Raw genomic sequence first — 24,094 nt, forward strand, 5'->3', positions numbered from 1 at the left:
TATATATACAGTAGACTTTTTGGCCAAAAATCTCTATACTATTTCATCCCTACACAGTTTACCTTTCATATGGTTCTTCCAGAGTCACACAGATGCAACTCATTAAAAAAACATAAGGTACTTGGAGATCAACTGAAGATAACAAATGAGCTCACACCAGATAGTTCAAGAGATTCACATGCATAAGGCGGATAGTAGCAATGCAGATCAACTGGAGATAACGAATGAGCTCACACCAGAAGAAGCGAGAAGCTATGCGATATCCCAATTGCCTCGGGAAATCTCAAAGCACATTCGTTTTGCCTTCGACTCACCTGGTTATGAACCGTTCTTTGCTTCTCAACTGGGTATATACGCACCACAGAAAGCGTGGGATGTGGCTAGAAGAGCCAGCATGAGGTCACGAGCCAAAGCATCAAAGAAGAATTGAAAGGAGAAGCAGAAAATAGATATGAGTTGTGTTGTACATTTAGGCTGTCACACCATACTGGAAGTTTTGTTAGGCCAGTATTGGAAATATGTAGAAATCTTCGGTTTGGCGTCTTTGTTTGTAATGCATTTAGTTTTCAAAGTCTTTATTCTGGGGTATTTAGGCACAAATGAGAAGACAAACGCTCAATTTTATAGATATAGAAGCCTCTCCTACAAACTTTTTTATAGCAATCACCTCAACAACAGAAAAAAATGATGTGTTTCTTTTTTTCTAGGGGAAATTCGAACTCCACTTAGAAAAAAGAAGAGAAAAGGGCACATCTACAATGATACATAGGCAATAAAACTGGAACTTCAAAAAATTATATATGGTCGGGACCACAAAAAAAAACAGAGAAATCACAAAAAATAATCAGGGGTCTTCCGAGTAGTATCAGGTTCAACTTGTCGAGGAGCTGGATCGAACTGGAGGAAGTTTTGCTCCATGTTCTCTCCTATCTCTAGAATGGCAGCCATGTTTCCACACCGGTAGCAATAGTTTGGTGCACTAAACACAGTCACCACATTCTTATCCTGTTACCATACAAAGGAGAGATCAACGATTCAATCTGAGAGAGAGACTAATCATGCCGTAAGAATGTTCATACCTGACACCAGTTAAAACCTTCCATGACAAGTTGATGCGCTCTTGATATGAGACTTAGTCCATTGTTGTGATTAAATTGAGCTGCGATATCCTGTCCAAATGTATAACCAGCACCTCGTGGAGATATTCCCCATCCACATCGATCATCAGGATCAGACCATAATAAATCACACATAGGTCCTTCGTGTGGAACCTACAGATCACACATCATACATAGTTCAAAGAGCTGAACAATAAGATGTCATAAAAAATTCCAAACGTTTGTGCTCTTTGTAATTGTATCTTAAGTAGAGACAAGACACTGAGACCCAGGAAGGACTCATAACTCTTCCAACTAAGTCCACACTAAGGCCTTTAGCAGAGAACAAGAAGGTTACCTCCTGTATCCGATCCAAGCTTCGGATATTATCAAGAGTATCCAGAGAAGGTGAAAGCCCTCCATGCAAACAGAAAACCTACAAAATTTGATGAAGTCAAAAAGCTGTACTTAGAAAAAGATGTATCAAACACCAACTGAGAAAGAACAGCTCTAACCTGACTCTCTATGAGGGCGGTAAGAGGAAGATAATCGAAAAGGTCTGTAAAATACTTCCAGACGTTAGCATTTCCGTACTTCCTCAAGCATTCGTCATAAAAACCATAGCTGAAACAGAGAAGCAAAACATGCATCAAAACAGGATAGTACTTTGCTGATCAGCCAGAAACCAATGAAGAAAAGTACGATTCGCTCAAATATAAGCTTATTTCAAAACAAAAGCTTACACTTGAGTAATCTGCCGACTCTCGTGATTCCCTCGTAAGATTGTAAGTCTATCCCTGTATCGCACTTTTAGTGCCACCAATAGAGAAACTGTCTCTACTGAATAGTAGCCACGATCTGCAAAGAACAAAGCAAGACAATGAGAAACCAACAACACTCCTTTTAAACTAAATCTAGCTGTCACCATCTTATGGTACACCAACGAATGGTTAAAGTTCCAAGGATCTAAAGACTAGAATTCAAGGGAAGTGCAATAATGAAAGTGAGCATCAACAAGTCTCTATATTGGGAAGTTTCAGTACCTACCATTCCAAAAAAAAACAGAACCCACAAGTAACTCACTCTAGATAAATAAAAAGGTGGATACTTTTCCAAGAATTCACCATTTTGGAATGATCCAAAAACACAGATCTAAAATGAGAAAAAAAAGTAAAAACCCCAAAAATAAAATCGAAAGAAGAAGAAAGACAGACCTACATAGTCTCCCATGAAGAGGTAGTTAGTATCAGGAGCGTTGCCACCGATACGAAAGAGCTCAATAAGGTCATAAAACTGGCCGTGAATATCGCCGCAAACGGTAACAGGACACTTCACCGGCTGAACATTATATTCCTCGACAAGGATCGCTCTCGCTTGATCGCAAAGCGTCCTCACATCCGCCTCCGATAACGGTTTACACTCCATCAGCTGCTCGATCTGACGGTCCAGATCTCCGTTCGACGGCATCTTGAAAAGCCACCACCGATCCTATATACGAAAATTACGGCGGATAAAGAAGATGAATCGCCGGAGAATCTATCGGCCAGAGCTAAGATATCCGAATCGGAGAGATCAAATCCTCCTAGCTTCTCTGGTCTTCGATAGTTCGATGTCTCTCTCTCTCACCTGGCTGAGAAAAAATGGATATTCGTTTTTTTTTTTTAAAGACTAAAAGTGGGTCGTGTCCAAATAGACAAAGTATAAATGTTTTATGACCCGGTTAAGGTTCGGTTTTGTGTTAATTTTATTAGTCTCGCCAATTGTTATAAAACTTATGATTGTTTTTTTTCTTTGGTTCAAAATAAAATTTTGAGTTTTAGTTGTTTTTTCTTCTGTTAAATTCGTTGGTGTTTTCAACTTAATTCTAGTTGTTTTCGGTCAAATTATCAAAAAAAAAAATGAAAAAAAAAAGAGAGAATTGAGACCAAACCGGATCGGATTTGAATTGTGAACCGTTACACGTGGGTAGTTGGAGCAGAGCTATTGTCATTTGAACTTGTCTAAACGATAAGTATATATGGACAAATCATCTCCTCCTCTCATCCGGTAATTATAATTAGTCAACTAATGTTTTCATATTATGTTTTAGATTTGACAAATTTGCTTTTAAGTTTTTAATGTTGACATGATCGTCGACTATGAGGCAAGTTCCTCGTCGAACAAATGGGCCTGGAGAATCTGGTAGAGCGGCCCATGGTAACAAAAATAAAAGAAGGGGCGTTCCGAGAATTGAACTCGGGACCTCTCGCACCCTAAGCGAGAATCATACCACTAGACCAAACGCCCATTGATGATAGCTCTGACAATACATATTTATATTTAGAAAACATTTTGAACCATTAATTTTGCTATTAAATTGATGCAAATCAAACCTAATTAAAGTTTATCATCTAACACAGTATGAAAATTCATAGACCAAACATTTTTCCCTTGCATATTCTTCCCACTTGTAAGAAAATGTGACCGAGCTTTTTAGGTAAAATTAGGATATTATACTTTACTTACTACAAACGAATATTAATAAACCAGATTTAGTTTGAATAGACTGGAATATTATGTTTCGTTTTTATAACCTTAAATCAAATCCTCACTTACGCATAGGTAATGAAAGTTGAAAGAAAAAAAACCCTAACTCTGCTTTTTACTTGGTTTTTGATTTACATAATATTAAACCGGTAAGTTTGATTTGGAATTGAAAAATAAACCAATTTCGTACGTAACCTTCCATTTAGCTCCGAAGGTTCTGATTACATACAGACATGAAGATTTCTTTGGGTATATAAGCAAAACAAGCTCCTCTCTTTTTCTTCTTCTTCCTCGTTCCGTTGCCTTACCCTCTTCCCTCCTCCGCTTCCAAAATCAGCGAGAGAGGGAGACACATAGAGAGACAGAGAGATTGCTCCTAATCAGAAGCAATCTCACCATTGAATCATCTATTTTCTACCAAAAGGAAGCTTCTTTTGCTTTTCATTTTGCCAAGTTTCCGTCTAAATCTCTCTACTTTAAAACTCCGGCGGCCAACGTTTCCACCGATCCTCCGACTTCTTTCCGAGTTTCATCTTCTAACAAAGGAACGAAGAAGCTCTCTTCACCGTTTGAGTAACGTGATCCGGTCTACAAAGGTTTTAAATCAAAATCTCTTGCTCAGAATTTTTCCTCGTTTTTTGTGATTTCTCTTAAGATTTTCCGATGAGAGATCTATTACTTGGGACAACGATTCCGAGCTATTTCTCTTGGCTTGGACTATTTCCACGGTTCTTAGTTTGGTTTGGCTTCTTAAAAGCCTCTTTTTTTTGTTCTTCCAGAAATCAGTCTGCGGGAGAAAGTGGAAGAAGACTGAAGATGAAGAGAGCTAGAGAAGATGTTCACACTGACACTCAAAAGCGAAAGCCTGAAGTTTCGTCTCGAGGAGAAACGTAACTCTCTTACTCGATAAACCCAATTTTTTATTGTTTGTTCTTTTCAATTTTACATTTGTTCGGTAGTCCACAAGTTATATTCTTCAATGTAGTTTGATGCAATTGAAATGTGTAAGAGTATTTGAAAGTTACATGTGTTTGTGCTATGCAGAAACAAGCTACCTCGAACCATCGATGCCCTAACGTATCTCAAAGCTGTGAAGGATATTTTTCACGACAATAAAGAGAAATATGAGTCATTCCTGGAGCTCATGAAGGAGTTCAAAGCTCAGACGTATTTTTACTTCGCTTCTCTTCTTGTTTAGTTTCATTTTGCCTTTCTTATGTGTTGTATTGTGGATGTCACATTGTGAACTGCGTATACTCATGGTGTCTTATCTTGGTTGCAGAATCGACACTAATGGTGTCATAGAAAGGATTAAAGTGTTGTTCAAGGGTTACAGGGACCTACTTTTGGGTTTTAATACTTTCTTGCCCAAAGGGTATAAAATAACCCTTCTGCCAGAGGAAGAGAAGCCTAAGATCCGGGTGGATTTCAAAGACGCTATCGGTTTCGTCACCAAGATTAAGGTATGGATGTAATATGGTACTAAATGGCATACTAAGGTAATGATGATTTATATCAGTTAAGGTTTACTGGGGTTTCTACTTTTGCAGACGAGGTTTGGAGATGATGAACATGCGTATAAACGGTTTCTAGACATCTTGAACTTGTATAGAAAGGAGAAAAAGTCCATCTCTGAGGTCTACGAAGAGGTATGTTTTTTTATTACTGCACAGAGTGTTAATTCTTCTGATTTTCTGCTTCACATTTTATTTGTTAGAGTCACAGTTTTTAGTGTATTTCTCTGATATCATCTGTTGGTGTAGGTTACTATGTTATTCAAGGGTCATGAAGATCTGCTTATGGAGTTCGTTAATTTCTTACCTAATTGTCCAGAATCAGCTCCCTCGACAAAGAATGCAGTACCGCGTCACAAGGGCACTGCAACTACTGCCATGCATTCTGATAAGGTTACTCTTATTCATCTTTATTAAAGGATATAATTTTTGCAGTTAGTAAGGTTTTAATAGATGTTCATGGTAACAAAACTCCATTATGGCCATACATCCTTTCCTCCACTGTTTTAAGAGTCTTATAAATTAAAATCAAAATTAGCCATTATGATACAGAATTTATATAGGGAGTTTTTGAGTGAAATGTTGATATAGACTCTTATCTGCCACAGAAAAGAAAACAACGATGTAAGCTTGAGGATTATTCTGGACACTCTGATCAACGAGAAGATGGTGATGAGAATCTTGTCACTTGCTCCGCTGGTAATTCTCTTGAATGTAAATATTTGGATGGCCTGTTACATTTCTTCTATAGTTCAGCTTTATGATTGTGAAAATGTCTTTCAGTACCTAGTGAATTTAATATAAGCAAGCAAGTGATATATGTCTCAAACGTGCCCTCATCTTGAGTACTATGACCATGATCAGTTTTTTCTTTGCTTATGACTTAAACAGTCAGTGGTTTGTATCCGGTTCTGAGGTCCATGTTAATTTTTGCAGACTCCCCTGTCGGGGAAGGTCAGCCAGGATACTTTCGAGATTATGAAAATAGAGAAGATACTGAAACAGATACAGCAGATAGAACTGAAAAAAGTGCAGCATCTGGCAGTCAAGATATCGGAAATCACAAATCGACTACCAAGTATGTGGGAACACCTATAAATGAGCTTGATCTTTCTGAATGCACTCAGTGTACCCCAAGTTATCGACTCCTGCCAAAGGATGTGGGTATTTTCCTTAATAATATTGTTCTACTACACTGTAATTACTGTATCATTTCGTTCTCTTATAAACATATGGTGGTCTTTTTCCCATGCAGTATGCAGTTGAGATCCCAAGCTACAGAAATACACTTGGTAAAAAGACACTCAATGACCACTTGGTATCTGTCACTTCAGGGAGTGAAGATTACTCATTCAGTCATATGCGCAAAAACCAGTATGAAGAAAGCTTGTTTCGGTGTGAGGATGACAGGTATGATCTGGTAGTTTGATGACAAATTTTGTTATCAACTTGGTATATACAGTACAGTAGGTTATTGTATCCTCTTTCTATATCCATATAGACTTTGACTATAACTTTAGCATGCTTAAGTTTATCTTCTATATGGTTGGGACTTCTCTCCTTTCATTTAGACTTTTGTCTGGAACCTATAAATGAAGAAATGGTGATTTTTTGTTATTGGTAGAATCCCCCAGTTTAACATTTCTGTAATTTGTGTTCAGGTATGAAATGGACATGTTACTAGGATCTGTAAGTTCAGCCATTAAACAGGTGGAAATCCTTCTCGAAAAGATGAACAACAACACTATCTCAGTAGACTCTACTATATGTATCGAAAAACACTTATCAGGTAAGTTTTTAGTTTGGAACAAATCTAGTGTGGCTATTGTCCTTCCTTCATTTATTTGTGCTAATAACTTTCTATGTGATTGTATCTAATAGCTATGAACTTAAGATGCATTGAGCGGTTATACGGTGATAATGGGCTTGATGTCATGGATCTTTTGAAGAAGAATATGCATAGCGCTTTACCGGTGATACTAACGCGCTTGAAGCAGAAGCAAGAAGAATGGGCAAGGTGCCATTCTGATTTCCAGAAAGTTTGGGCAGAAGTATATGCTAAGAATCACCATAAGTCACTAGATCATCGTAGTTTCTATTTCAAGCAGCAGGACTCCAAGAACTTGAGCACAAAATGTAAGCTTCTTTATCAAATTTTTACTTAATAAGTTCATTATGACAAAATCTAAACTTACTTTAGGTTTGATAAAACCACTTGACCTGGCCACATACTTAAATTTCGTGATTTTGAAGAGAGGAGGATGATTAAGCCAGAGTGAAGTGAACACAAATTTTTATTTATTTCGGAGTTCCAGTTTTGCATTAATGCAATTGTTTCCTTGTGTCCTTAAATGCAGGTTTAGTGGCAGAAGTGAAAGATATCAGTGAGAAAAAGCATCAAGAAGATCTGCTTCAAGCTATTGCTGTTAGAGTTATGCCCTTATTTACTCCTGATTTGGAGTTCAATTATTGTGATACACAAATTCACGAGGATCTATATCTGCTAATCAAGTATTACTGTGAAGAAATATGTGCCACTGAACAATCAGATAAGGTAATGAAGCTGTGGATAACCTTTTTGGAGCCCATCTTTGGCATTCTTTCGAGGTCTCAAGATAACCTTGCTCTGGAAGATGTGTCAAAGTTGAAAAACAACCGAGAATTGCAAGATGCATGTTTGGCAGTGAAGGAGACAGCTTCTGGGTCAAACCGTAAACATCCAATATCCCCGAAACGACTGAGCAAAGATAATACAAAAATGCAAGGAAGTTCTTCTCGGGAAGATGTCTCAGCCAATATAAAAGTGAAAACTGCCCAGCCCGATAAGCTTCAGGATGATGCAGCTATGACTAATGAGGTAACTCCTTGTGTGGAGCTTTTTATAACTTAGTTCGTATGCACTTCAGTTGTGATGAAATGAAATGAAAGGTTACCTTTCTTAGTTACCAAATTGAAAACTTGATGAGTAATCATTAGAGACCAGTCATGATTGTATCTATTTATAAGACTTTACATAGATTACCCTAATTTTGGTTTATGGTCCACAGGTTATCCAGTCTTCCAAATTTGTGTCACCCAAAAATGACCAGATAATGGAGGATGAAGGGAATCATATGGTTAACGCAGCATCGGTGGAAAAGCATGAGCTAGAAGAGGGTGAATTATCTCCCACCGCCAGTCGTGAGCAAAGCAACTTTGAGGTTAATGGACAGAATGCCTTCAAGCCTTTACAAAAGGTGACGGACAATGTAAGAAGCAATAAAGACAAGCAAAGTTGTGATAAAAAGGGAGCAAAGAACAAAACTCGCGCTGAAGATGACAAACAAGAAAATTGTCACAAGTTATCAGAGAATAATAAGACTGCCTCTGAAATGCTTGTTTCAGGAACCAAGGTTAGTTGTCATGAAGAGAACAACAGAGTTATGAACTGTAATGGGCGTGGTAGTGTGGCTGGAGAGATGGCTAATGGAAATCAAGGTGAAGATGGATCCTTCGCATTTTCAGAACGGTTTCTGCAAACTGTAAAACCTGTTGCCAAGCATCTGTCTTGGCCATTGCAAGCTAGTGAAACTTGCTCCCAGAATGATTCTCAAGTTTTTTACGGGAATGATTCCTATTATGTGCTATTTAGGCTTCATCAAGTAAGGACTGTTTGAAGCAAGCTTCTTGAGTATTTAATATGATGGTTTCCCTATCCCGTGCTAATTGCTATGTACTTATGTTGATTTCCAGATGTTGTACGAGAGAATACAAACAGCAAAGAAACATTCAGAAAAGAAATGGAAGGCTGCAGATAACACGACTCCTGATTCTTATCCCAGGTGATTTCTCTTCCAAGTTAATAGCTTTACTTGAAAAAACAATTCCTTACTGATATTCAAAGCATAACACGTTTAGGTTCATGGATGCACTCTATAATTTACTTGACGGTTCTATTGACAATACAAAGTTTGAAGATGAGTGCCGAGCTATTTTTGGAGCACAGTCATATGTTCTTTTCACATTGGACAAGCTAGTTCAGAAGTTTGTTAAGCATGTAAGCAAAACTAGTGTCTTGTCTTCTTGACTCTCTACTTCCATTCTCTCTTTTATTTCTCTCTTTCCTCTGATCATTTGGGATGGTTTGTGGATACGCTTCAGCTCCATTCGGTTGCATCTGATGAAACAGACACCAAGCTTCTGCAACTACATGCGTATGAGAACTACAGAAAACCTGGAAAATTCTTTGATCTAGTGTATCATGAGAATGCATGTGCCCTCCTCCATGAGGCAAACATATACCGGATCAGATATGTAGGTTTCTCTTAACTACGCATATATGTCCATTCAAATTCCGTAATTTATTAATACTACTTTGGAACTGATTGCAGTCATCAGAAGGAACACGTCTCTCGATTCAGCTTATGAACAGTGGGAACAATCAGCTTGAAGTAATGGGTGTAGCGATGGAGCCGGCATTTGCAGATTATCTACAAAATAAATGTCTGAAATCCGTCAATGATGAAGAGAATCACGGACTGTTTCTGAACAGGTGACTGAAGCATGATAAGAGCGTATTGGTATATATATTCTTTTGGTTGTGAAGTAACGTATAACTAAACTCTCTGCAGGAACAAAAAGAAATTCACCAGCTTAGATGAATCTAGGGGGATGCCTGTTGCGATGGAAAGATTGAATATTATCAACGAGATGGAATGTAGGATGGCTTGCAGTTCTTCAAAGGTACAACATATAATGAAATTCTCTTTGCAAGACTTGCAGTCTGAAATGTATATATGTGGATGACTGAAACTTACTTTTCCCAATGATTCAACTGCTGTAGGTGAAGTACGTAGCAAATACATCAGATCTTTTGTACAGAAGCAAACAGGGGAAACCGAATTCAAGAGTTAGTGAAATCTTGAAACAGAGAAGAATATCGCGGTTTCACATAATGCTGAATTGCAGACTTTGTGCCTTGCCTCTATAAACTGGTACCTGCTCCAATTCCATTAAATTCGATCTCTTACATTTACACAAAGGCTGTGAGATCTTCCTCGATATAACTGTTCTGTTTCAGGTGTTAGTGTGGAGGTCCTTAATGGTAAAGACTCTTTGGCTCTTAAAGATTATGCAAACTTTTGGTGGTAGAAAAGAAGTTAACTTGTTTTTAAAGTGACATGGACTGGGATCATATGGCTCATGATTCACTACGCGGCTACTCCACATTTTTTGTTTGTTTTTCTTTTTTCTTTTTGCGTTTGGAGCCGTCAGTTTTGGTGTATAGTTGTATTAGAATATGTGATACGAAAGTTGCCAAAATCGAAAGACTCTCATTTTGTTCATTCAACGTCTACCTCCTTTAAAAAAATTGTCATCACAAAGATAAAATGTTGTAACTACCACAATCATGCCTAAAAAACTAAAAAATTAATTAAACCATAATCACCATATCCAAGTTATTAATAATATACGACACGCGTAGACCAATACCTAGTAAGCGTATATATATGTAGAGCCAAACCTTTTTCCAAACTCAAAACACTACAAACTAGTTTTTAAAAAATGGCACAAAATAAGAATCTCAATCTGGAATTGAGTCTAAGCCAATATGTAGAAGATGATCCTTGGGTTTTAAAGAAGAAGCTAAGTGACTCTGATCTTTACTATAGCGCTCAACTCTATTTACCGAAACAAGAGATGGAACACTTTGTACTTCCGGAGATGGATCATGACCTTGTCCGAAAATTGGGAGCTGGCGTTGAGGTCAAAGTCAGAGATGTTGACAGTGTTGACGATTTTTACACAGTAAGACTTAAAGTACGCAACGGCCAGTATTATCTCGGAAAAGGATGGGGCCTCATCAAAAATGCCAAGGTTTTAAACACAGGAGATCATATTGGACTCTTTTGGGATAAGTTGACAAGAGAAGTCAAGTTCAAGCATTTCAAATCTCAATCAATAACAATGCATCGCGAAGCGGGTACTACTTCGACACAGAAAAACGTATTACAGAAGAAATGAATACACACAAGTAACACAACCATTTAAAATGTAAAAGAAATGTGTATAGATATAATCTTAAAGTAGATATTGGGGAAATGGTCGTGTTATCCTCGTAAAACAGCACAATGACAGAAAAAAATTATGCCTCTCTTTATGAGTTAATCTATGAGTAGAAACTAGAAACCGAGCAAATGAACGAACGTAATAAGTAAAAAGAAACATGTACATGTGGAAAAAGTTTTTTTAAATGTATAATCAGAATCTAGAGCATGCCATAAGAAGTTATTTTAATAAATTTGGAGGAGAACGATGCTATTTACCAGACTAATTTAATGCTCTTTACATAGTTCTATGGATCATAAATCGTTCACATTCCAAAAACATTCATAGTTAACAAGATAGCTAAAGAATTGCAGAAAAACTCAATTCGGAATTGAGTGTATAGCCTTTTTTAGTGACATTTTATTGTTTATACGTTTTTTTTTGTTGTTGTCATAATATAGTTTTGAGTTAGTCATATACATTTGTATATAGTTATTGGTTGGCCATGTAGTTATATATAGTTTTAGGCTTTTAGCATTTTTAGCCTTCAAGACTTTTGCGGATCCTAGCAACATCCTGGCCGTTGATATCATAAGCACTCTTCAAAACCTCTACCAGAAACGGAGGCTTTGAAATGAAAGACGACAAAGATACAATCTGAGTCCCAGGATTCTGACTACTCAGCCCAGAGACTGCCAAAGCTGAGCTCACCGTATCAATGTTATATAGAAAATGGATCAAACCTTTGGGAAACACGAATGTCTCACCCGGATGAAGCTCCTGCGTAAAGACCCGACCCGACGTATCCACGAACCCGACGAGAAGGACACCGTCGAGGCAGACTGTCACTTCGGAGGCGCGTGGGTGCACGTGCGGTGGGACAACACCAGAGCCTCCGAAGTCTAGCCTGGCCATTGTAAGGCCCACTGTGTTTAGACCTGGGAGGTTGGCGGTTGTGGTCACAGTGACGTTGATCATAAACGGTTTGGTCTTAGTGTTTCCGGGTCTGGATAATGCGGATGTTGAAAAGTCAGAGACGCTGGCTTGTGTCGGATCTTTGCAAAGTTTGCCGTTGAGGAAGATTTGTTGGTGAGATGAAGGAGGAGGAGAAACGCAGTAGTCTTGGAGCGGGTCCGGGTCGGATTTAACCCGACCCATAAGAAGTGTGAGCGTTAGTAGTATGTTTAGAATCATAGAGAGCGAGAAGCAAAGCTGAGTTAGAGCTTGTAAATAATGAAATTTTAGAGTAAAAGATGTCTTAGTAAGATGCACTTAATTTATTGGACCTTATGTTTGTTTTCAACTTTCTATATATATATTTGATATTGGTTTATTGTTTAAATTCAAAATTTGGGATACTTTTTTGTTTGTGTTACAGAAGAAGCAACACAATGTTTAATTTTAATCATGTAAACCAAAAAAACAAGTTTTCATTGTGGTGGTGCCAGAATTTTAGTTTAAGCAAAAGTCATTATATATAGTAAGATATATTTTGTTAGCCGTTAAGCAAAGCAAAACAAAACTATCCTTCATGCAATGACTTTTATTGTGCTATGCTTATCTCTACTATATATTCAAAACCATGAGTTATCATATCGACAACAAGAAAAAGAAAAAAGAAAAACTAATTTTACTTGATGTTTCCTCTAAATACGAAGAAGATAATGGACATAAGATTCAAATTTTTCAAATTACTATCTAAAAAGAAAGAAGAATAAATTAAACAGCAAACTAGCCGTAGACAAAAGTAATCTACATGTTAAGAGTAAAGCAAAAAACGTGGAAACACACATGCAACAGCGATCGGACACTACAGTACCCCAAAGATGACAAAAGAAAAAGATGTGGTAGAGAGATTTATTCCCCCACATGAAGGGACAAAACGCAAACCAAGGACAATTTTTGTTAATTTATTGCAAAATTTTAAATACGCCAAACGTGAGGAGTATCGTTTGGGGATGATTTTGTTGTCGACAATAATTAATGATTTTGTTGGTTATATACATTGCATCTACAAATTTTAAAATTGATTTCGTCTTTCCAATGTGGTTGGCTCTGTCATTAGATTATTATACTAATCCAACTCTTTATATTGTATCTTTTATTATTTTTTTTATAAATAATACGAGTAAAATTCGTGTGTGAATATAGAATTTCGTTCAATGGTTGATTTAGGTTGAATTAGGTTGATTTAGAGAAAAAGAACACCTGACGTCTAAATTTGGATTACAAGCTAAAATAAAGTGAGATATAATATGTTTTATTAGATAATCGAAAGAACATCTGATTTGTTCATCAGAAAATGAATGCGAATAGCAATTGGGTCATGTCCTTAGATTGTTGCAGCGGTCTTCTCGATGATAAATAAGTTTACGACCAACCGCCTATAACAACCTCTAGTACCAATCAAACATAGATCCGAAACACACACGTTAAGCAACATATATACAAAAGTTAAAGCTATCCCAAGCTTAATTATATTGGTCGTGGTTTCTAATGTGAAGATCTTACTTGGATCCAAATGGTAAAAACACATGACCATAAAAAAAGAAACACCAAAATGGGTGCCAGAGACAAGGGATCTATAGAGACTATTTATGGAGAAATATGCCCCAAAGGAAGGGAACAAGAGTTGCCCATTTCCAGCTTTGCATTTATTCTTTCTTCCTCTTCCTTCTTTCTTCTTTTTATTTTCTTGCTTACTCTCTACACATCTACACATGCATAATGATGCATCCACTACTTCGTCGTATATTATAAGCATTTTTTTCTTGGGTTAAATATGTATATTCAAAGTTGCATTAGAGCATCGGCTTGTGCATCTCTTTTGGGAAGGATAGAATTGAACGTCATCGTTTCATCTATTCCCTTAGCTTCATTGCAAGGTTGAAAAATGGACCCAAAATTTGGTTTTAATTAACCGCCTTTTATGCATTTATATTTTTATTCTTTTTTACTATAAATTCATATGTATAAGTTTCAAATTTTATGTTTGTAACCTAAATTGTTTTCATTATCTATGAAATATTTATAATTTAGCCAAAAAAATTAGAGCATCGGCTTATAGTCATTAATAGGAGTATTTTGGGTCATAAAACTGATATATATTTATGGAACTGTTTAATGACTATAGTGGATTCAAATGTTACTAGTTGATTTGTATCTGGAAAAAAAAACCTTAGCTCTCTGATTCTTGAATTGTCAGATCTAGCTAACTTTCTGATTATAAAACCCCATATGTCTATGATATTGACTTATTTAGGACCCAATACATAAGAAAAAAACGCATATTCAAGTCTCGTTATCATAATAAATGGTGAATGTCGAAGGTTCGATTGCAATTTTCCCTTTGTTTAAAGACTAAAAAAGTTAAAAACGTAACTTTGTGCAGAAATTAAAATAATTAAAAGATATTCGAAAAGCTTTAAGGAAAAGGAAAAAAGGCCCACGTGGAGGCGCGAGAGATTAAAGGGACATCTATAAAATTTGACGGCGTCAAGTCAACGTGCAATTAAAAACACCGTCAGAGGTAAAAACGAAGTTAACGGAGATAGATAATATTACACGGCATCCCAGAATAGTTCCACTAATCTAATCCGGGACTCCTCATCTTCTGCCGTCGAATCGGCGATTCCTCCGACGACGACGTCAACACGTCATCATCTTCATCGTCTATCGGAGATGAAAGTGGCGAGGTGGAAAAGATCTCCACCGGAGATAACGGCGGAGACGAATCCGACGATTCAGTCGAAACAGTCAACGGCGGCGACGATTCAGGCGAGATAGTCAACGGAGGTGACGGTGGAGGAAGCGAAGAGTTAACGGAACTAGAATCTTCCGGAAGCTTCCGTTTGTTTCCGTTGGAAAGTTTAACGTCTTTAGTTAAATGACTTCTCAGACGTTTCACGTCGGCGAGTTTCACCGGTTTCAATAAGAAATCTTGAGCACCTTCCTCAAGGCATCTGTTCAAAAATCATTTTTTTTTTTTACAAAATTTTATCAAATCAATCAACAGTTTCTAAAAACTCCAAAATCTGTGAAGAAATCAACAAGAATCACACCTGTCGATTCTGGTCAATACATTCTCCGACGACATGATTACAACCGGAACTTCTCTGAAATTGGACGATTCCTGTTTCAGATGACCGGAAAATTCAACATTGTTACTAAAACAACCGTAATCTGAAACAGGAAAATGGCGGGAAAATGCAGACCTTAATCTTCTTGAGAAGCTCATAACCAGTCATTCCAGGCATACAGTAATCAGTGATGATCAAATCAACTTTCAATCTCTGAAAATATCCATTTAAACTAAATCAAACTCACGAATCGTAATCTTCAAAAAAAACAAAAAGCTGTATCAGATTTCAATAACTTACATCGAATTCAGCAGAAGCTTTCTCATTATCTAACCCTAGAAATTCCAGAGCACGCCATCCACTATCTACCGCCGTAACTGACAAACGATACCACCGGAGATGTAAATATTCCGGCGAGGAATAAAAAAAAGTGAAAGATGTTTTTTTTTTTGAAAAAATACGAACCTTTGCAGGAAGTAATACGAAGCAATCTCTCGATGACAATACGATCAACGAGACTGTCATCAACGGCTAAGACATGAACTTCATCTAAATCCAACGGCGCAGATTCAATTCCTCCGATACCACCGACGCTCATCATCTCCGACCTTCGTAAACAAGAAACACCACCGTCTCTGGCCATAGACGAGCTTATAGTAACTGTGAGGAGAGGATGAGAATAAAATAGAGAGAAGAAGACGAAGAAGAAGAGCTCACATCTGTTTTCTTTTGTTCCTTTCTCTTCCTTAAGACAGTTTTTTATATTTCTGATTTTTTTGTTCTCTAAAATAAATCTTTTATGAGTGTGTCTTTTTGGTTTTTTCAATTTTTATTTTGAAAAATCTCCAGCGAGGAAAATCCAACAAAATCTTTGGTTCCTATTAATGTGAAAATTATATATTTTTATGTGCCGTGCTTTTAGGGTTGAAAAAATTGAACTTTTATCTTTGAAAACAATAGTATTAATAAATAGAGATTTTATGGAAAATCCGGTGGAGGGCCTATGCGAATATCATAGAGAAAATAATATTCCTAAAATCGAATAAATAATAGAGGAGAAGAAATCCGTACAAAGGAATCCAAAAAATAAAAATATACCATCGTGAGATATATACAACTTCTTAGTCAAAATCTCGTCATTACTCATTAGTGTGATTGGAAAAAAAAAACTGAAAATGGAATCACTCACTGTTAAGAATAATAAACCAGAAGATTAAAGAAGCTAATTTTGGTCATACACCATTACAATTCATAGTAGCGTGTTTAAACTTAACCGGCTCGGTTCTTCGGATTGGTCTTATTTGTATTAAGTACTAACCACTAAGACAATTTTATATTGTTCCATGTGATTGGTCAGTTTCTAATTTAAAATTTATGGTTCAAATGCAATTCATAGAATAATATTAAGATCGGGTTTTGTGGGTTGACGAGAAAATTAGTATACGCCTAACTAGTAGTATATCCATCCATATGACTCTAGAAATTTTATGTTATCCAAACACTTTTATTTATATCGTTTTCAAATGGCAAAAAAAAAAAAAAGAAGAAGAGGAAAGTGGACAAATAATAATAAAAAAAAAGGATTTGACGTCCACATTAAAATTTGGATCCGCGGGACCCAGGGAAATCTAAAAGAGGGACCCATAAATATTTTGTTGGGAACAATTTGTATTAATGAAAGGGGGAATTGGACTTTACCTCTCTTCTTCTTTTTTTTCTTTAATCTTCCAAACATAATTTGCTGTTTCACTCTTTTAGACACCACACCGTATCAAATCTTGGAGATCGCTTTTGCTTTCTCTTTCCCACCCATTTATTATATTTTTTTATATAAAATATCATTATTATTTCTTTTTGTTGAAAGGGTAAATGTTTTGATTTTCTATTTTATTTTTAAAAATTTTATGAAAATGTTATGACAATATAGGTGTTTTTAAAAATCTCTTGATAATAAAGAGCTACTATTAAGAAAAAATAGGTATATAAACATGAGAACAATAAATATATATAATGATTCTTTGGCTCTTTATTTTTTCTAGAGAAACAAATTTATTCCAGATTGAATGTAAACTAAAGACGACCAAATCCAATACTATGACATTTTCCTACTTAAAGTTAAAGCTCAAAAGATCAGGTTTCAAGGTTGCTTAGAAGTTATCGATCACAGTCGTGGATGATCAAAGTAGAGTTTTATCAAAAGACTTTTGTTTCTTCTAATTGATAGTGTCTCTAATTTAATCGTTTTTCTACATTAACCAAAAACATCTAACAAAGTAGAAAGAAAAATGACGCGTGAAATAGACAAATCTTACAATGGATATATTGCCCATTTTTATAAAATAATTACGCGAAATTTAAGATTGATTTGAGAATTGATTTTTCAAACGATATGGGCCAACGAATGATGGATCAAATCTTCATGATGTCAACTCAAAATCGAGGGTTGAACAAAAAAATCCATAAAAGTAGTCATCAACGTGTCGCACATAAAATCGTAATCTATCTTTTTTCTAGGAACTTTGGACATCAATTACAAAATTAAAGACATTGACATTTTCCCTTTAATTAATTTTATGTTGGTACTCGATTGAGGTTTGGAGCATCTTTATATTCTAATCATTATTGTAAATATTTTCTACATAGTATAATATATTTGTAGAAATAAAAGTAATTGATTAGTTGACCTAATTATACAATACTCAAAATCATGTACACTTGAATATTTTCATTTTGACGTCTAGATTTTGTTACAGGATCAATGGATCATATAGAAACTCAATTTTAGTCTATACGTACATGGAAATATAGTTGAATCTCAAATCCGAAAATCCAGATTAATGTCAACATAAGCTCATATCTAATCTACAAAGCATTTGTTGGATAACATAGATTGGTCTTTCTCCTTCCTTGGTATCACTCTTATGTTGTCTGAGTTATATCTCCTATCCTATTGATTCTTAGACTTTTTTGTGAGCTAGTAATTATTCTCTTCCAAATTGTGCTCTCTAGCTTTATGTATCAAAAATTTCACCATCAATATGAGGCCATGTTGATCTCGATGAAAACGAAGTTACTCGTTTGTCTTAATTTAAGAAAATTGTGGGCTCTAACACCATATTGCAAAGTTTTTTTTTATTCTTAGTCGTTAATTATTATTTGCGAAGTTTATACTTCTATTTCGATGTGTTATGCTTATTATCACACACACTCATGCAAGAAATGTTTCAAAAACGTCAAGAACAAGGAGCACATAAAATTTCATAAGTTAAGATTTTTGACATAACAATCAACTAACAGATATATCTCAACAATATATGAACATGCATGCGCTAGCTCTAAAAGGGGGTTGGCAATCGGAGTAGTGAAGCTTTCTATATTTTATGCCCGAAACTGAAGATTTTAGTGAAGGCCCAATTGTGTCTGTGTTTGATCCATATTAATATTCACTAGGGTCGGACAGTTAAACCCAACCAAAGCCCTGAACACTTTTCAATCAAAATGGATATCGTAATTGTCACTTTTGAAAATATAGACTAAACAAAAATGAATATAATTTAACCAAACGAAATGTAATTTCATATACCTAAAGAAACCAGGCTTTTTAGTCCACACTATTCTCTGCGATTCAAGCCTATTTTTTTATAGAAAAAATCTCTGCAATTTGTCTAAATATAGAATTATCAAAGTCATAGATATTTTGGCTGACTTTGGAGATCTGCATCGTTCAAGAACAATAGTTTACGTACATAAACTAGGATTCTATCCTACTTTATCTGCGTCGTAATCTTTTGATCTTTTCTCGTCGATATTACATGTGTCTTTTTTTTATAATGGATATTACAAGTTATATATACTCTATAGTTGTTAGCTTATTATGCATGCTCGCTGGAATAGTTTAAGTAACAACAACCTTTGGAATAGTTTTTAAGTAACAACCATTTATTTAAGTTTAGTGGACTTTTTTTTTAATCCCTGGTCTTGGCATTCTTGGTGGGCTTCTTTTCTTTTTACATATAAACTATCAGAGTGCTCTTGGAGTCGTCTAGAAGAGAAGCAAAGGTTTTATTAATAGGGAAGGTGGGGTCCCTCTTTGGATACACTTAATTATCTTCAACATAATTAAAATGGTTAGTAAATTCAACCTGTTTTACATAAAATAAAATAATAAAATCTAGTCCTACTTAAATTTCTCAATTCATCTCTAATACAATCTACATGCATGTGCAAGTTTTTGTTTTTCACTTGCACATGTATACCCGTGTTTGGAACTCTCAATAAATCTTTTTACAAGAAGAAATCTATATATACGTAAATAACTAAATATGTTGTATACAATGTCTCTGTTATGAGAAAAATAGAATTGGTTAATTAGTATTCTTTCTATGTCTCAATGCATGTATTATTATATGTGATACGTACTTCGGTACCTGGCACAGCCCATGATCATATGATATAACTTTCCTTTAAAAGAGACAAATACGACAGCTAACCCTTTTTGGTCAAGACTATAGTTAAAACTTAAACATGGTCAAGTTGCATAAGTTTTACGGACACCGTATACTACTAACTAACGTTTCAGAATGGTTTTTGAATTAGTGTAAAGTTGTTTGATACTTCGATGGCAATATAATATATACAAATATATATGTAACAATTAATATAGAAGGTGAGGTTGATATATATAATTGGTGTATATATATATATATAAGTTCAGTATATCAAATATTATAGAAACCAACCCACCCACCCACCTAGTAGCCACCATAAAGAAACTTTCAGAAAATCATAATTAGCTAAAATTATTCCACATGCTATTGGATAAATAAAAGATTATCGTTGACAGCATACTTATTTGGAATTCTTCTTTCCCTCGATTGATATAATATTACAATTTCTTACTTCAAAATTTTAAATAAAGGACCTGAGCGAGAGGAAAGAGGCTTTGATTGCATGAGACACCTATTGGTGGCAAGAAAGTCTACCAATCAGAGATCTTAGGTTGTACGAGTGAATATAATTATAACACCTAATAAGGATTAATTATTGTTATTTCACTTAATTGTCTTGATCTATCTTTTAAGTTACAGAGCAGTGGGGTCCTTAATTGGAACAACTGTCCAAACCAAATGCCATTTCATTAGACTTATTTGTATTAAAATAAGATTATCCCATGACTTGATTCACCTGAAAATAGAATAATCTATACCTTTCTTTAATATCAGTTTTCTTTCTGTATAAAATATTGTCTTCTCATGCTTTATGAAGATTTGCCCAAGATCTTGTTTTGAAGATTAGACTTATGAATATAATTTTTATTTGTTAAATAGTATAGATGCTTGCATCATTGCCCACTTCTTGTATTCCTTCATTTGGCAACTAACTATTCTCCCTGTTTAATGTAATAAGTAATTAACATTCATTAAACATGGTCAAGATAGGCTTTTTCTTTCTTTTTCACAGTAATTAGACAAATAAGATTTGGTTTAGGTGGAAGACATTGAGATAAATTACAAGAAAGCTTCAATTCATGCTCCATCATCAATTCTCTCTGCGAGCAACTTTAATTGATGGGAAATTTCAAAAATCTACAATGATAATTACATAAAAACACATCAATAAAAAGAATATCCAGTAGACTATTAACTTTGTTAGAGAACAAGGGACGACGATTCGTTTGATTTCGTTCTTGTTGCAATATGCTCTTGAGTGAACGTTTTGATACAAAATGTCATCTGCTCGCTTAAATTTATGATGGATATATGCGTTATTCAAATACATAGTGAAATTTAATATCATTATGGGATCAAAATATTATACTTAACCTTCCATGTTGATTATATTTTTTGGCCTAAGTTGGTTAGCCTTATTTCTTCATATCTTTCTTTGACTTTTGATATTAGATCAATAATATGATATTAACATCTTAATGTTCTCTTTAAGCTTAGAATATAACTTTTGTATTAATTGTCACAAGTGGTGTGATCGCTGCATGCCTTTTCAAATATATTTATTTATTCATCATATCTCAACTTAATCTAACTATTTTATTCACGCACTAAACAGAAAGTATTTTTCCACAATATTTAAAATAAATTAAATTTGATCAATTTTAAGTAAATGTAGATATAATAGTATAATACATAAGATAAAAGATAAAACAAGTTGACAAGTTAAGTCTTTATATATAGTATTTAAAAGATTTCTCTAACCCGTTTTATCATTTTGCCCTTTTTCTTTCCCATATATGCATATGCGCGTGGTATCCACATATATCTCTATAAAACCTATTACATGTTAGTGTAATATTTATTGTACCTATCAAGGTTTATTTTCCAAGATCATTTCTCGTCACACCTTAGATTCAAACAACTAATTTTATTATAAACCCTAAAATACTATAACTTGATGCTGTTCATGACTAATATAAAAAACCCTTCATACAATATAAAATTTCTTTAGACATACAATATATTATACTATTACAGATGCAATGCATCATTAGTTACAAACTATTAAACTAAATATCCCCCGTCTCTCTCTTGCTATATAAAGAAGATCATTTACACATCTCCTTAAGCAAATTAAACCCATCGATAAACACATACGTTCACACATATATGTCTATAAATCCGACAATGTCTCGTACTGGCGAAAGTTCTTCAGGTTCGTCCTCCGACAAGACGATAAAGCTATTCGGCTTCGAACTCATCAGCGGCAGTCGTACGCCGGAAATCACGACGGCGGAAAGCGTGAGCTCGTCCACAAACACGACGTCGTTAACAGTGATGAAAAGACACGAGTGCCAATACTGCGGTAAAGAGTTTGCAAATTCTCAAGCCTTAGGAGGTCACCAAAACGCTCACAAGAAGGAGAGGTTGAAGAAGAAGAGGCTTCAGCTTCAAGCTCGGCGAGCCAGCATCGGCTATTATCTCACCAACCACCAACAACCCATAACGACGTCATTTCAGAGACAATACAAAACGCCGTCGTATTGTGCATTCTCCTCCATGCACGTGAATAATGATCAGATGGGTGTGTACAACGAAGATTGGTCGTCGAGGTCGTCGCAGATTAACTTCGGTAATAATGACACGTGCCAAGATCTTAATGAACAAAGCGGTGAGATGGGTAAGCTGTACGGTGTTCGACCGAACATGATTCAGTTCCAGAGAGATCTGAGTTCTCGTTCTGATCAGATGAGAAGTATTAACTCGCTGGATCTTCATCTAGGTTTTGCCGGAGATGCGGCATAACAAATTAAAGAGAGATATATGATTAAGATTATATGTACTATAGTGGCGTATTTCATTGGGATCATGAAGGGGAAAAAACGAGACATATAGTATTCTTGATGCAATTTGAGTTTTGTAATTTATTTAGGTTTATGTATGTTTTCGAAGAAAAAAATAATTCCAAGTGATGTTGTGGAATTATTCAAAAAAAGAAAAAAAACTTTATTAGATGGCTTTACTAGAAAATTCTCGATCATCATCGTCATCCGATACAAAATAAAGTCAGGTAGAGGATCGAGCATTTATAAATTATGGAATAACAATAAATCGTACTATGGAAGCAAATCATTTTCTTGTTCCTTAGTTTGCTGACCGTACATATACTAGTTGACAAGGTTAATCCATAAATCTCTTTGTATCATTGTGTGCTGTGTTTTTTTTTTTTTTTTTTTAATACTGTGTGCCGTGTTGGTGCATTTGCGTAATTGATGGAGGCAACATTTTGAACATAATCACTTTCTTGTTGCTTAATTAGTGTATATGGCCATGGGTACGTTCTTCCTATTGGTACATATGCATGTATTTATATTACAAGGTGAGTATTCGTTACAAGTTGTGTACATATGTTCTTACACGTGCAATTCGTACACGCCTCAATTTGATTTATAGTCAAATTTCAAAAAATTTGTTAGAAATTTCATCTCAAAAGTTATAATATGATCTAACGTGAGACTAAAAAACATATGTGAATTTGAATGATATAAACTTGATGTTTTTTTTTAATAACCTATATACTTATTGTAGGTACAATCCAACGATTTTATGAATGTTGTATTTTTTTTGTATACACTGTAAAGACGATTTTATGTCATGGCTATTAATATAAGAATATACATTTTAAAAATAAGATTTTAAACTGATGTCTCTTACCAATCTCAAGACGAGTACTTGTGATTCTTCGGAGACAATGAGAAGAGTTTGTAAATTCTGAATACTCCTTAAACGAACAGAATAAGTGAATTTAGTGGTGGATATAACTAGCTTGACTTTAGATCTTATTCTTTCAAATAGATTTGGTGTAAGATTGATTCGACATTTCCCATTAAATCTCCAAACAAATATGTGCATCAATTCGTAACTGTACAGCTTTAAAAATACATATAATAAATGGAGTCGGCAGGTTTGTATATTAAATTAATTTGCGTGATTGGAATGATAAGCTTAAGATCCATCATCCAGTGTTGGAGGTCCCTTTAATTTTTGTCTACACATGTCACTTCCGACACCAACGGAACTCCATTTGCTTATGTGTGTATTGGATGCTTATCCCATTTAATTAAAAAAAAAAATGTTTTTAAAAGGTATTATTCCTTTATTGTCCAATTCGTATGTTTCCTAATTTTGGTAAATATGTTTTTGTTAAGTTTGAAACATCGTTCCTTGCATTACGTATGAGTAAATCATACACGAGCGTATGACCGAGTTGGAATTTACGTAATGACAGATAAATTTGTACATTTACGACATATAAAAATATGAAATCAACCTACATATCTCTTTTTTCCTTTACTATTCTGAAAATTCTAGGTTTTTGACGGAAGAAGTGAAGGCTATAATCA

The 24,094-nt window shown here is 35.1% G+C and overlaps 6 protein-coding genes, 1 non-coding gene and 1 pseudogene across 13 annotated transcripts; 4 read left to right on the plus strand and 4 right to left on the minus strand.

Moving 5' to 3' along the window:
• The first annotated feature begins 157 nt into the window (after positions 1-157).
• On the plus strand, positions 158-552 carry AT1G10419 (annotated as a pseudogene). The gene has a single exon.
• A 52-nt stretch (positions 553-604) lies between these two features.
• Positions 605-3,051, minus strand: PP2A-2 (protein phosphatase 2A-2). 2 transcript variants are annotated; one of them, NM_001331905.1, is made up of 7 exons: positions 3,028-3,051; positions 2,312-2,727; positions 1,841-1,955; positions 1,613-1,721; positions 1,456-1,533; positions 1,080-1,271; positions 605-1,005 (listed from the first exon to the last, which is right to left on the minus strand). In NM_001331905.1, exons 2-7 carry the CDS (start codon positions 2,562-2,564, stop codon positions 832-834), a joined length of 921 nt encoding a protein of 306 aa, NP_001322206.1. In that variant the 5' UTR covers positions 2,565-2,727; positions 3,028-3,051; the 3' UTR covers positions 605-831. The 2 variants fall into 2 exon arrangements, with proteins under 2 accessions (NP_001322206.1, NP_172514.1); NM_100918.3 differs by lacking the exon at positions 3,028-3,051 and having other exon boundaries at positions 2,312-2,763.
• Positions 3,052-3,311: 260 nt separating this feature from the next.
• AT1G10440 lies at positions 3,312-3,383 on the minus strand. The gene has a single exon. It is a non-coding gene; the product is annotated as a tRNA-Pro (tRNA).
• Positions 3,384-3,890: 507 nt separating this feature from the next.
• On the plus strand, positions 3,891-10,497 carry SNL6 (paired amphipathic helix Sin3-like protein; the record flags this gene model as incomplete). 3 transcript variants are annotated; one of them, NM_100919.5, is made up of 20 exons in its annotated part: positions 3,891-4,219; positions 4,403-4,513; positions 4,668-4,790; positions 4,906-5,086; positions 5,174-5,272; positions 5,387-5,530; positions 5,746-5,836; positions 6,074-6,297; positions 6,393-6,547; positions 6,799-6,926; positions 7,019-7,273; positions 7,495-7,994; positions 8,185-8,778; positions 8,870-8,958; positions 9,035-9,173; positions 9,278-9,430; positions 9,508-9,668; positions 9,748-9,859; positions 9,960-10,110; positions 10,197-10,497. In NM_100919.5, the coding sequence occupies 18 exons, from the start codon at positions 4,440-4,442 to the stop codon at positions 10,104-10,106; spliced, it is 3,369 nt and encodes a 1,122-aa protein (NP_172515.2). The 3 variants fall into 3 exon arrangements, with proteins under 3 accessions (NP_172515.2, NP_001321764.1, NP_001321765.1); NM_001331906.1 differs by having other exon boundaries at positions 9,960-10,497; NM_001331907.1 differs by lacking the exons at positions 3,891-4,219; positions 10,197-10,497 and having other exon boundaries at positions 4,287-4,513; positions 9,960-10,106.
• A 184-nt stretch (positions 10,498-10,681) lies between these two features.
• AT1G10455 (B3 DNA-binding domain protein) lies at positions 10,682-11,140 on the plus strand (the record flags this gene model as incomplete). The annotated part of the gene is made up of 1 exon (NM_148456.1): positions 10,682-11,140. The coding sequence occupies one exon, from the start codon at positions 10,682-10,684 to the stop codon at positions 11,138-11,140; it is 459 nt and encodes a 152-aa protein (NP_683297.1).
• Positions 11,141-11,156: 16 nt separating this feature from the next.
• GLP7 (germin-like protein 7) lies at positions 11,157-12,486 on the minus strand. Its single transcript, NM_100920.4, has one exon. The coding sequence runs from the start codon at positions 12,356-12,358 to the stop codon at positions 11,705-11,707; it is 654 nt and encodes a 217-aa protein (NP_563870.2). The 5' UTR covers positions 12,359-12,486; the 3' UTR covers positions 11,157-11,704.
• Positions 12,487-14,114: 1,628 nt separating this feature from the next.
• On the minus strand, positions 14,115-16,487 carry ARR4 (response regulator 4). Of its 3 annotated transcripts, NM_001331909.1 has the most exons (6): positions 15,961-16,084; positions 15,709-15,878; positions 15,544-15,620; positions 15,379-15,456; positions 15,226-15,296; positions 14,454-15,126 (listed from the first exon to the last, which is right to left on the minus strand). In NM_001331909.1, the coding sequence occupies exons 2-6, from the start codon at positions 15,842-15,844 to the stop codon at positions 14,751-14,753; spliced, it is 738 nt and encodes a 245-aa protein (NP_001321924.1). In that variant the 5' UTR covers positions 15,845-15,878; positions 15,961-16,084; the 3' UTR covers positions 14,454-14,750. The 3 variants fall into 3 exon arrangements, with proteins under 3 accessions (NP_172517.1, NP_001321924.1, NP_001321923.1); NM_100921.3 differs by having other exon boundaries at positions 14,115-15,126; positions 15,709-16,487; NM_001331908.1 differs by having other exon boundaries at positions 15,226-15,456; positions 15,709-16,084.
• A 5,206-nt stretch (positions 16,488-21,693) lies between these two features.
• ZFP5 (zinc finger protein 5) lies at positions 21,694-23,353 on the plus strand. The gene has a single exon (NM_100922.3): positions 21,818-23,353. It carries the CDS (start codon positions 21,861-21,863, stop codon positions 22,494-22,496), a length of 636 nt encoding a protein of 211 aa, NP_172518.1. The 5' UTR covers positions 21,818-21,860; the 3' UTR covers positions 22,497-23,353.
• Positions 23,354-24,094: the final 741 nt, after the last annotated feature.

Source organism: Arabidopsis thaliana (genome assembly GCF_000001735.4).
Source record: "Arabidopsis thaliana chromosome 1 sequence".
Classification (NCBI taxonomy): Eukaryota; Viridiplantae; Streptophyta; class Magnoliopsida; order Brassicales; family Brassicaceae; genus Arabidopsis; species Arabidopsis thaliana.